Here is a 14093-nt window from a genome sequence, read left to right on the forward strand (position 1 = left end):
GGACTCGAATCGAACTCCAATCGAACTCCAATCGAAATCGAATTGAAATCGAATCGAAATCAAATCGAACTTGAATTAGACTCGAGTCGAACTCGAATCGGACTCAAATTGGGCTCGAATCAGACTCGAATCGAACTCGATTCGAACGCGAATTAAAAGGTGAAAGAATAAATAAATATCACCAAAATGTTAACAGAGCTGGTACAAATGTAAGAACTTGACCACGCTGTTTCCGATACGCTTCAATCCGTCCGCCAAAAATATGTATAGAAGGAAAGGATATGAAGCGGAAGGGACGGAACGGATAGTGTGCATTGCTCTATTCGTTTACATGATATAATATTTTACGTAAACGGAAGGGGGCTGATACGGAAGGTATAGTGAGAATCAACCTTCTTAGGAGGGACTGTTGTATTTTGGTAACTGTTTTATTAGGATTTTATAATTTTTATTAACATTCTCTTCTAAAACTGTATTTTACTATTAACAATACTTCACGACTAGAAGAAAACAATATGCAAACTTATACCCTTACTTTTTTTGATCAAGTTAGCAAGTTTTTAATTTCATTTTTCCCCGCCGTATATAAGAGGACCCACTTCACTTCAACTTTTCATCAACCTCAGGGAAAGTTTTCCCTACGTTTTCCAATAAGTGGATTCAAATGCGGTCATTTTTCGAAATATAGCTGTTTTGTCTAATTAGCGGTTTTGTTCTTGGTCGTTTTTGGTCTTTCACTTGATTGGCTCATATTCAGTCAAGACGGGATCTGACTACAGAAGTTGAAGGCATTGAGTCTAAGAGAAATATAATTATTCTAGATGAATTAGGAAGGAGAAATAAGATTTTATTTATAATTTGTTCAATAAGTTCATTTTTAATTTGAATTTGTAATTTATTTCGGTAAAGTGTCAAGACGAATTTTTATTGGAAGACATTGTCTCCAGTGTAATAATTTTTAATAATCCTTAATTGAACTTGATAAGATTCGTAATAAGTAATAGTAAAGAGACCTGGTTTATAAATACAAAAGACAAAATTGAGTCATTTTGCTTTGTCTTTTGTATTCATAATTTGATTTGGTATGAGCTCAAAAATCAATCAAGAAAGATTTCAAAAGAGTCAAAAAGAATCAAGAAATTATTACAATAAAGAAGTTTAAGTAATTCCAATTCTCATACAGCACAGAGTTAATAATATTATGATGATAAATTTGCAAAAAACGCCAAGATGTCTAATTTATGTGTAAGTAAAAAGACCAACAAAAGTAATAGTCATTTATTACTTTTGTTTGCATCTTAATCGACACCTCTTCATCCGAAAATGAAAAATAGCAGCTCGTTAGTGATTTCATGTTGATTTTAAGGTATAACAAATCGATGGATATTAACAACCAGCTCGGAGATGATTTTTTATATATATCCGTTATAGATAAATGAAAGATGAGATTAATTTATATTGTTTACTGATTTTATTTTTCAATTGAGAGATGAGTTTTAGAATGATTGATTTTTAATTTTAATATAACAGAAAGAACTCATTTCAGAAAGAACTCACCTGACTTCCTGACTATAAACGATATGACAATGTTTGCGCATTTATAACAAGTGTTAGACACCTTTACTAATATTCATATGTGTTTGTCCATGACACCTTGCGCTAAATAATTTTGATACTAATTAAAATTAAGATTTAATGTATATAACGTTATTTGTATAACCCAAAACAGAACAATGCTCTAACTTCTAGACGAATATTTATGTTCCATTTTGATAATTTTACGTACCTATAAGAAATCAATATTTAAATTAAGTATGGATAATACAATTAAATTTTTCCATTTATTATTGATTATAACACGTTCCACAATGTTGTTCCTCCTTGTTTCACATGTTTGGCATATTTTAAGAAACTTAACAAAACTCTGTTTCTTATTTTCTAAAATTCAGCTTTCCAGATTAGTTAAAACAAAATATCAATTCAAAATAGGCTTCTGAAACTAAAATGTCCTTTTACCAAAATATCTTCTTCACTCCTACACAACCTTTTCCACTTCGTTCTCTTTCCATACCCTTTTCCACCTATTCCAAACCCCTAACCTTTGTTAAAAGCATTTTATCGAAAATTTACATGCGATTTTAATCGTAAACAAAGGAGCTCCCGCTAAAACAAAGGGTAAAATTGGAACAAAACATTGAGTTTGGAAGAAAAACAGAACTTACAAACTGCCTGTGCTCTTTTTAGGACTTTTTCTTGTTCGTTCTATTTTTGTCCAGTTTCCCTGACCGTTGTCCAGGTTTTTTCCCGATTGAAAATTAGTCGGGACGTTCTGCCAGAGAGGTAGGAGAGGAAAGACTAAGAGAATTGTCGAGAAGTTTCGAGTGCTTCGGGGTAAAAAGAACGAAGCAAACTGAGACGGGTTTATTGGGTAATAAAATAAAGTTTCTGGAGCGAAGTGGGTCGGTTTTAAGGTAAAGTTTGTGTATGTGCGCGGGATAATTGAGTTTAATTCGATATTTAGAAATGCAAGGAATAGAAGTTTAGAATTTCTTTTGTGAAATATAATATAACAGAAAAAACTCTGGGTAATTTAGTCACTGAAACAAAAATTTAAAAAATGGATTTTTTTTTGTAAAACGCCACAGGTCTTTTATTCCTAAACAAATTTGCTTTATCAAAAAATAAAGATTTAAAGTTTCAGAAGGTATATTTTCTCCCAAATTCGTCAGAAGAAAAAAATATATTTAAAATGTGGAAATGTTACTAACTACTACGAGGACGCTTTAGTTTTTGGAGTGAAACTTCTTTACGCGCGATGGGAGTAAAAATTCAAGGCCGTGACACACAAGCTAGCGTCAGGAAGAGTGGTAACGTTGACTTTTTGATCTTGGAGCATCGTAACTCGGGTCCTATCTGAGCTAGGGGGCTGAAACTCGGAATGTTATCTTTTCATGGTATTTTGACGACGTTTCGTGCACTACAAAACCTCATCGTCAATGAATCAAATTAAAAAATAGTCCTATTTAAATGAAATTTGGTATGTCGATAGATTTTTTTCCATAACAAGGGGCCGTCCTCTGCCGGAAACACTGCGACCTGTGAGGCCTATTGTGTTTGTCCCCCTTCTATATCTGCAACCATTCTCCTATCCCTCTGCCCTGCACTAGCTTATGCAGGTCCTTGATAGGATTGGAGCATAGTTTCTCCGGTTCTAGCCTAGCTTTCCCAAATAAAAAGTTTCGCTTGCGATCCAGAGCCTCGCAATGACATCCTTGATACAGGTTGAGCTTGTTCAGGTAACACTTGACAGCCATGTGTCCTGTCAAGAGGCCTGCTGTAATCCGCACTTTATTCCTGCTAAGCATGAGCAGTTCTTTTGCGGTTTTAGAGCCAGGTCCTTGGATAAAAGCCTTGCTGTGTCTGTGCCCCTGTCTGTTTCTCCAACGGACATTGTGCTTTTCCCTGATCCAGAGTTTTAGTGCGCTACGGGCCATACATTTCGGTATTCCCAGTACTGGCTCTGGACCAAGATAGGATGCCGATGATCCCTGCCTAGCTAGCTCAAAAATCGATTTTTTTTCGTAGGTCAGTTGCGGCATAATAGGATACAGGATGACGTCCTCGACGTTTCGAACCGATTCCTCTAAATGGACGAAATCATCAGGATTTTTCTTAATTGTGGGTGGATTGGAACCAAACTCGGCACGTGGATAGAGGTAACCGAATGGAGTTCTCAGACAGACAAACAGGTAGACAGACAGACGGAAGTAAGAAGTTTCACATCAAATATGCGCACATAGTGTACACACAATTTTTTTTAGCTGACACGTATATTACTTAAAACCGTTGACGTTCTAAATCAACTAAAATGAAACTTCCAATTAACAATTTCTATCTCACGAAATTTACCTAATGAAGTAAAACCAAAAGCAAAAATTGTCTCTATAATTAGTTGCAATTTGTACAGGACGTCCTAAAGAATAAAATTTATTAAAATAACTACAATTATTTTAATAAATTTTATTCATTTAGGACGTCCTGTACAAATTGCAACTAATTATAGACAATTTTATACATACACTATATATTATTTGAAAATAATAACATCATTTATTCGGACTCTTACCGGTATCCAAGGCAACAAAAGCCAACAAATTAGGGAGGCAAAGGAAATCATCGGAAATTATCTTGGTCCAAAATCAGTACTGGAGATACCAAATATATAACCATCAGTGCAATAAAACCCTGGACCAGGGAAAGGCAGACCGTCTACTGGAGTAATAGACACGGGCACAATCATACAAAGATCTTCATCACACCTGGATGCAGACATAGGGAGAAGACAAACACAATAATAGGCCTTACAGGTCCCAGTGTTTCTGTCATATGACCGTACGTTATAATCAAGAAAAAGGAACCCTCTTTTATTCAGTTCTCCCTTATTTACCGCCACCACTGCATTCGTCGCTCTGTCCATTAAACCGCCCCTAATTGAAGAACAAACAAACCGACGCTTTCTTTGCGTAGCGACGCCTCGCGCCAACTCGATCCGACGCCAAAACCCGATTAACTATAAAGCCTCACCGTAATTTCCCCACCCCTTTCATTCTCCCCCTCCCGCCCTGTTTCCATCTACGCCACTGTGTAACGCCGCGAGACGCTAATTAGACGCCTATCCTGGAACCAAACGAGGAACAGACAATTAAACCGGAAACGCTTAAATAAACCATCTGTTCCGGAAGATCCGGGCTTGATGCGCCCGGATATATGTATGTCGTTTCGAAATCGGGAGACTAGGTGTATAGATTGTTTGCTACCTGATTGTGTTTGACAATTTTGATATTGATTTATTATATCCAGAGTTTATACATTCTAAATACACATTACACTCGATACATATCTGAATGGTTTAAGTTTAAATTTATTAGTAATATTTTCCACGTCTTAGCAGTTCAAGTTTAACTAAAAGTGCTTACTATATTGCTTCTTTTAAATAGAACCCCCTATATATTTTATGAGCACATTTGTATATAATATTCTATACAGTCTGTCCGACGAGTCAGAGAGATTCCGACATCCAATAAATGACAGAAAATTCAAATCTGAGAACTAAAACTGTCACATGAGAGTGACAGTTGTTGTTAATCTCGATGGATAGACTTTCTGAATTCACGATAGCAGAGCTGAATATAAATACTGGAGAGTAGCTACTAAAGAGCTAGCAACGGTTTCGAGAAAGTATTTTAAGACGTCTGGCTCTTTGATATATCTTTTGCTATGCTCTCTGGAATAGCATGCGACCCGTCTGGCTGCCGATACCCGTTGCGTTCACTACTGCGCATCGGAAGAAGATCCTATATTTTTTTAAATTTAGTCCTATAAATTCTAGTATTGAATATAAATCGAATATGTCTCCATAGCGCAGTGCGTAGAGTTTCCGACTACGAACCGATGATTCAGAGTTCGAATCCGGGTCAGGGCAAAGACTTTTTTATTTTATTTTCGTTTATATTCTGACAGTAAAGTATTAAATAATTCTGATGATTCAAAAAGAAACAAACATTTAATACTTTACTATCAGAATATAAACGAAAATAAAATAAAAAATCTTTTGCTCTGACCCGGGATTCGAACTCTGAATCATCGGTTCGTAGTCGGAAACTCTACGCACTGCGCTATGGAGACATGTTCGATTTATATTCAATATTAGAATTTAAAGGACTAATAAAAATATAGGATCTTCTTTCAATGCGCAGTAGGGAACGCAACGTTTACCGGTAGCCAGACGGGCCGCATGCTGTTCTAGAGAGCATAGTAAAAGATATATCAAAGAGCCAGACATCTTAAAGTACTTGTTTTTCCGATGTTGCTAGTTCTCGTACTATAATTTTACATTATTTAACATTGATGCATTTTTATAAATTTATGTTGCTTTTCTTTTAGAAAAAATTTAATCCGTTTATCTTTCTGTGATAATTTATTTAATGATACATATTTTATTCATATAAGGTTTTTGTAAAAAAACAACATACATTTAAAAAAAATTATACATAGTTGTGGATCGGATGACTTACCGTCCGTGCTGGGGTCCAACATTGCCACTGTCAAACGATGAGGAAGCAGTTATTTCGGAATCCTTAATCAATCCATTTTCCATGCCTAGTGGTGCGATACATTGAGCTAAAACAAGATAAAGTCTCAATTACATTTAATTTCATACAATTAGGTATTTGTTTATTGTCATACAATTAAGTAGTTTTGTTTAATTTAAGTATGCGTAAAAATAAAGCGAAAGTTATAAATCTCTTAGTTACCAAGGGTTCAAGAAGCACCAAGGGATAGAAGGTTATGAAAAAGCAAACGATCTAGCTAGAAAAGGAGCGAATATCCTACTAACTGAGCTAGAACCGTTGACGAGTATTTGACACGCATCAGAAGATGGTCACGCAAGACGTTTTCTTTCATGAGCTTTTCTGTGACTGAAAAGCCCAATACGTAATGTTATCTGCCTACCGCACTCTGGACATACAAAAATCTCATTGCTTTGTTGCCTCTTTACTTTTTGGTTGTCGCTGTTAACTGAGTTTACGATTCTTCTCTATTGAGTTCTATTGTGAGCTACTTCTTCCCACTCATTCTGCATGTGAATCCCCTTCAAGTTTTCGTGGAAAATGTCCTTGTACCTCTTGAGTTGTCCACCCGGCCTCCTTCAATCGAAACCAACTTAAAGCAGAACTCAACAACCTGAAAGACTACATCGGTAATTTGGAACGGGAATCCTCCAACAGTCTAAGACACTCGAAGAAATTTCCCAAGACTTAGGACCGAGAAAATCAAAGACTTTCCTTGATTTAAGTAAGAACAATTTTCGAATTGTCACGGGTTTTTTAACACCTCCTCAATGACCTCACCTCAATAGAATGAAGTTAAGAAACAACGGCAAATGCAGATTCTGTGGGAAAAATGGGGAAACACCAGAATCCTTCATCACTGAGTGCGCCGAGGCCAACCTATACTCAGAACGAATTTTCAATGAAGCGCTAGACGGCACGGACAAAGGAATTCTAATAAATACCAATGGACATATCATCGTCGTTGCTGAGAGTCTCAAAAACTTAGAGGCCGCGATGAATAAAATCATCCATCACAACAGTCAGTACGGCCTGGAGGTAAATGTAAATAAGACCAAATTTATGATCGTCAGTAAGAAGCACAGGAATCCGCTTATTTATAAACCAATCTGTTATCGGGAGAGTTGATCACTACAACTATCTAGAAACTAATGATAGTTGAAGAATTAATGACAATGATGATGTATTAATAAGAATTATGATGCATTAAGATGCAAAGAATTAAAAATGTGCAGGAAATAAAGACAAGCATAGGAAATGCCTAGATCAACCTCTAACTCTATGAGCTTTTTTTTAAAAGTCATAACGTCACCCTTGAAACTGAAATAATACTGCAGTATTTTACGTTTTTTCTGTTCTTCTTTATGGTGCAGAATCCTGAATACTCAATGAAACTACAACCAATAGAATCACTTTATCCTGAAAAGTCCTTGGGTGGCAAAAGTTATAAATGTCGAGGTTTTGAGGACAGTGGAGAAAGACCTGGAAATGATGAACACAATTAAAGCCAGCGAACTAGAATATAGTCTGTGAAACGAATAATTTTGAATTTGACAGTTCCCGCGGGCTTTTCTAGTGTTAATTTTATTAGGTTAGCAACTTGTGGCCATGCTGACGCAGTGCCGTCTCTAATAGAACAGTCTCGGAGTGAGATTTATGACGTCACGCTAGTTAGATACTACGGATTAATAAATATGTATTAATAAATAAATATATATGTTACTGTAAATGTCCGAAATGCGGTAAAACTTAGAATAAGCGCACTAATTAGGTTAGCCTGGTTATTTGGAGGATGTTAATGCATTAGTTAGCCTGGTTATTTGGAGGGTCTTAATCCATTGGTTAGCTTGGTTATTTGGGGGTGTTAATGCATTGGTTAGGTGGTTATTTGGTGGGGTTGGTTGGTTTTTACTACCACTTGCTTTTGGTAAAAATCCTATGTTTTACTGTATTTCGGACATTTACAGTAACAGATATATTTATAATATTTTATTACTTATGTAATTTTTTGGATTATATTCGACACTATTTTTTTCGCTGACGCCTTTTTTTCTATGATATTGTATTATTTGCAAATCTAATTTTTCGAACATTGATACTTTTTTTGTTAAATTAGATCGATTTTCAAACCCCCAAATTTAAAATATATTTTACATTTTACCCATTATCTTATGTACCTATTCATTATTTGTATATCGTAAAACATTTGCTGCATTGTATGGTTCATAGTTTATTTGCCAAAGTATTTATTACTATAAATAGGTATATATATTGTATTTATTAACTATATATTATGTATATTTCATGTAAACTATATCATTTTTAAAATACAAACCAAAAATACGAGGAATAATTATGTTTTCCATGTATTCTACAACATATTTATTAATCCGTAGTATCTAGCTAGCGTGACGTCATAAATCTCACTCCGATGCTGTTCTATTAGAGACGACATTGGTTTGATATTTAGAAATGTCAAAAGCTGATGACATTTTACTTTTGACAATTATGTCATTTCGTGTTGATTTTTTCAAGAAGAGGAAGAACTGTCACATTTTTTATTATTTTCCTTTTCTATTTCACGAAAGTAAAAAGAGTTACCTATCTGATTCGTTCAGGCACTCAATTTAAAGAATATCAGTAACTTTTTTGACAGAGGGATTTTATATTTGCCAGGTAGGTAAAAAATAACGGTCAAAATTCAAAGAAAAAGAATCGTATTTTCTCTTTACCTTTTTTCAAATAAGTCCAAAATAACCGAGATATTGTACTTTGAAAACAAAAAAAAAATATTTTTCGCTTTAATTTTGAGAACCACTGGATCTTTTCCAGGTTTTCTTTCTTTTGAATTTAATCTACTACATATGTTGCCATATTATAAAAATATAATATTTTTTTAACCAAAAATTAAACAAATTTCAAAAAAAAATCCTTTCAAAATCTTTTTTTTTTGGGATAAAATCCTCATAGACATTTTTCTGGGGTCGAAATATACTATCCCTAAAATTATTTGTGCGCTTATTTAAAACTCACCCTGTATAACAAATGAACGGAAAACATAGACATAAAAAAAACATTATTAGATAGTAATCATATAAGAAACTTTTTTATAATTTTCTTTATTTTTATTTAACAAACATTAACCAAACAATAAAGAACAAAAAAACAACTCAGTTTATTTAGCGATATCCAGCGGGAAAATTATACGTTATTTTCTTCAAATAAAGCCACGAAAATAACACAAAAAATCCCGAAGAAATATCATAATTTCGACCGCTTATGAGAATATAATGATGATGTGTGTGGTGGAAGGCAACACGCGACTAATGGATATGAAATTACCTGCTTATGTACGCTTTATAGGTACATCGGCATTCGGTACGAGAAGATGGCTACATTTGCGAGGAAATGACTTTAGCTTAAGTAAACTGTGAGGTTCTGATCGTAATTAAGATAGAGAGGAAACATCTGTATCGATAACATCTCTAATATACTTTAAATAGATCAGTACGTGTACGTATTAAATAAACATGTCAAGGCGGTTTAATGATATTTGCTATAGGTGGGATTTTTTCTATAAAAAACGAGCCTATTAATAACTTTCAGGCTTTTTATAGAATTTCTCAATTAGCAAATTACCGTATTATCGATAATATAGGAGGGTTAGAAAATATATTTCAATTTCAGTTTCTGTCACTGAAAAGCTCGATACGTGATGACTCTCTTTCGCACTCCGGACAAATCTTATTACTTTGTTCCCTTTTTACTTTTTGGTTGTCGTTGTTAACTGAGCTTACAATTCTTCACCAGGGCGTTCTATTGTGCGCTATTTCCTCCCACTAATTCTGAATGCTTATCCCCTTTAAGTTTTCATCTCCGTTTTCATGGAAAGAACCCTTGTACCTTTTGAGTTGTCCACACGGTTTTCTCTTACCGTCTGCAAGCTTACCGTGAAGAAGAGATTTCGGTAGGCAGTTTTCTTGCATCCTGCATACGTGGCCATCCCATTTTAAGCGGGATTTAGTAATAATCTTTTTCAACCACCGATACGTTTGAGACATGGTACCATTTGATTGAACAGTTGACTAAGTTGCCTGTTTTGTTCCCACTTTGTTGCTGATTTGTTGCCATTTTGTTGCAGGTTTTGTTTCCACTTTATTGGTGTTTTGTTTCAATTTTGTTGCCGACTTGTACAATTTCGAGGTTGTCGACAATGACATGCCGGATATGTCGACAATATCATGTCGAAAATGTCGACAACGCTATGTCGAGAATGTAAAGTATGTCGACAATATCCTGTCGAGCAAGTCTTTCTTTGCGTTAAAGCACTTCCAGAAATGGAATGTCGAGGATGTATGTCGACAATATCATGTCGAGAATGTAGGGTATGTTCACAATATTATGTCGAGAAAGTCGACAAGATCAAGGTATTTCCATTTTGTTTCCACTTTATTGCTGATTTGAGTGTTGAAGATTTTTGACATTAGCATGCCGGATATGTCGACAATATCATGTCGAGAATGTCAACAATGCCATGTCGGAAATGTCGAGTATGTCAACAATATCATGTCGAAAATGCCAAGAATGTAGACAATATCATGGCGAGAATATAGGGTATGTCGACAATATTTTGTCGAGAAAGTCGAGAAAATCAAGGTTTTCCAATTTGTTGCCATTTTGTTTCCACTTTGTTGCTGATTTGTTGCCATTTTGTTTCTATTTTGTTCCCGTTTTGTTTCCACTTTGTTGCTGATTTGTTTCAATTTTGTTCCCATTTTGTTTCCACTTTGTTGCTGATTTGTTGCCATTTTGTTTCTATTTTGTTCCCGTTTTGTTGCTGATTTGTTTTATTTTTATTTCCATTTTGTTTCCACTTTGCTGCTGATTTGTATCATTTTTGTTCCCATTTTGTTTCCACTTTGTTGTTGATTTGTTTCAATTTTGTTTCCACTTTGTTGCTGATTTGTGGCCATTTTCTTTCAATTTTGTTGGCGACTGGTACAATTTCGAGATTGTCGACAATGTCATGCCGGATATGTCGACAATATCATGTCGAGAATATCGACGATGTCATGTCGAGAATGTCAAGTATGTGGACAATGTCATGTCGACAACTCCACATCTACGCCGCGTCCGTGTCCCGTCCTTGCCACGTCCTCGTCCACGTCCGTTCAGTGTGAATTGCACCCAAAAGTACTTTTGAAAAGTTTTTGCCTCAAAAGAAAAAACAAATTCGTAATGTTTATTCGTCTTTTACTATAGTTAGATTGTGGTAATTTCGAGGTAATTTGCGACTGATCATCGATTGTTGACGGCGCGGCGGCTCTCAAAATGTCATTATTTTTTTAAATTTTCAAAGTTAAATAACTCGGTTATTATAAATTCATTTAAAAAATGGCAAAGTGAAAATATGTCTTTTGGCCAGATCTACCACCCTTTAAAATATTTGCACTTACTTCTGGGATATCCTGTATAAGAGTTAAATTCCCACCTAGCAAAAGTATACGATAGGGAGATGCGATCTCTACAAAGTTATTTAGAACAACACCAGAAGAAATCTTCCGTCTTTCGAGAATAATTGAATAGCTAACCAAGATCCCAAAACGGTAACGTCATTTCAGAAATAACTAGTATGTCGACAATATCATGTCGAGAATGTCGACAATATTATGTCGAGAATGTCGACAATACCATGTCGGGAATGTCGACAATACCAAGTGGAGAATGTCGACAATATCATGTCGGAAATGTCGCATATGTCGACAATATCATGTCGAGAATGTCGACAATGTCATGTCGGCAATGTCGAGTATGTCGACAATATCATGTCGAGAATGTTAACAATGCCATGTCGGAAATGTCGAGTATGTCGAAAATGTCAACAATGCCATGTCGGTAATGTCGAGTATGTCGAAAATATCATGTCGAGAATGTCGACAATACCATGTAGAGAATGTCGGCAATATAATGTCGAGAATTTCGACAACACCATGTCCAGAATGTCGACAATATCATGGCAAGAATGTCGACGATGTCATGTCGAGAATATCGACAATATCATGTCGAGAATGTCGACAATATCATGTCGAGAATGTCGACAATATCATGCCGAGAATGTCGACAATATCATGTCGAGAATGTCGACAATATTATGTCGAGAATGTCGACAATATCATGTCGAAAATAGCAACAATGCCATGTCGAGGGGATCAAGGTTTTCCATTTTGTTTCCACTTTGAGGCTGATTTGATGCCCGTTTTGTTTCCACTTTCTTGCTGATTTGTTGCCATTTTGTTTCCACTTTATTGGTGTTTTGTTTCAATTTTGTTGCCGACTTGTATAATTTCGAGACATACCAGATATGTCGACAATATCATGTCGAGAATGTCAAGTATGTGAACAATGTCATGTCGAAAATGTCGACAACGCCATGTCGAGAATGTAAAGTATGTCGACAATATCATGTCGAGAATATCCACTATGTCGACAATATCCTGTCGAGAATGTCTTTCTTTGCGTTAAAGAACTTCTAGAAATGGAATGTCGAGAATGTATGCCGATAATATCATGTCAACAAAGTCAATGTCGACGATGTCATGTCGAGAATGTCAAGTATTTGGACAATATCATGTCGAGAATGTCAACAATGCCATGTCGGAAATGTCGAGTATGTCGAAAATGTCAACAATGCCATGTCGGTAATGTCGAGTATGTCGAAAATATCATGTCGAGAATGTCGACAATACCATGTAGAGAATGTCGGCAATATAATGTCGAGAATTTCGACAACACCATGTCCAGAATGTCGACAATATCATGGCAAGAATGTCGACAATATCATGTCGAGAATATCGACAATATCACGTCGAGAATGTCGACAATATCATGTCGAGAATGTCGACAATATCATGCCGAGAATGTCGACAATATCATGTCGAGAATGTCGACAATATTATGTCGAGAATGTCGACAATATCATGTCGAAAATATCAACAATGCCATGTCGAGGGGATCAAGGTTTTCCATTTTGTTTCCACTTTGAGGCTGATTTGATGCCCGTTTTGTTTCCACATTCTTGCTGATTTGTTGCCATTTTGTTTCCACTTTATTGGTGTTTTGTTTCAATTTTGTTGCCGACTTGTATAATTTCGAGACATACCAGATATGTCGACAATATCATGTCGAGAATGTCAAGTATGTGAACAATGTCATGTCGAAAATGTCGACAACGCCATGTCGAGAATGTAAAGTATGTCGACAATATCATGTCGAGAATATCCACTATGTCGACAATATCCTGTCGAGAATGTCTTTCTTTGCGTTAAAGAACTTCTAGAAATGGAATGTCGAGAATGTATGCCGATAATATCATGTCAACAAAGTCAATGTCGACGATGTCATGTCGAGAATGTCAAGTATTTGGACAATGTTATGTTGAGAATGTCAACAATGCCATGTCGGAAATGTCGACAACGCCATGTCGAGAATGTAAAGTATGTCGACAATATCATGTCGAGAATGTCAACTAAGCAATTTGTTACAAAACCATATAAATTATATATCACTGTAATCACAAAATTTTAATCTATTTCCGTATTGTAACGGAATTTTTAAATTATGCTTTATATGCTTTATTTTCGAGAAAATTTAGTCCAAACATAAGGAACATTTTGTTGAAATTTGACCATCAAAATCTTAAAAATAAAGAAGTTGTCTAAAAATGTGCTACAGTACGGATATAGTATAATCCTTTATCTTTAATTTCCTTCTTTATTTGTGTAAAAATACCTAGCCAGTTTTACATAAAACGTTAAATGCCGAACGCTTACCTATTTTGCTACTTTTTCGGACTAGTGAAATGGACATCTAATATAAATAAATGTCCTAAGAGAAATCATCAGCAATAATTAGTTAGTTTTTTGGTTAATTTAGTCTCTTATTAATTTTAAAATGTAATAACTT

General features: G+C 35.3%; 1 protein-coding gene across 1 annotated transcript in view; it reads right to left on the reverse strand.

Moving 5' to 3' along the window:
• Positions 1–14093, reverse strand: part of LOC115877300 (discoidin domain-containing receptor tyrosine kinase B-like) — a 288039-nt gene that overhangs the window by 65174 nt on the left and 208772 nt on the right. The window contains exon 4 of the mRNA XM_030893435.1: positions 6075–6180. Within this exon, the coding sequence (XP_030749295.1) occupies positions 6075–6180 (106 nt within the window). The remainder of the gene's footprint in view (positions 1–6074; positions 6181–14093) is intronic.

The sequence above is a fragment of the Sitophilus oryzae genome, unplaced genomic scaffold (genome assembly GCF_002938485.1).
Source record: "Sitophilus oryzae breed Bouriz unplaced genomic scaffold, Soryzae_2.0 scaffold_1443_pilon_pilon, whole genome shotgun sequence".
In the NCBI taxonomy this organism is placed as follows: domain Eukaryota; kingdom Metazoa; phylum Arthropoda; class Insecta; order Coleoptera; family Curculionidae; genus Sitophilus; species Sitophilus oryzae.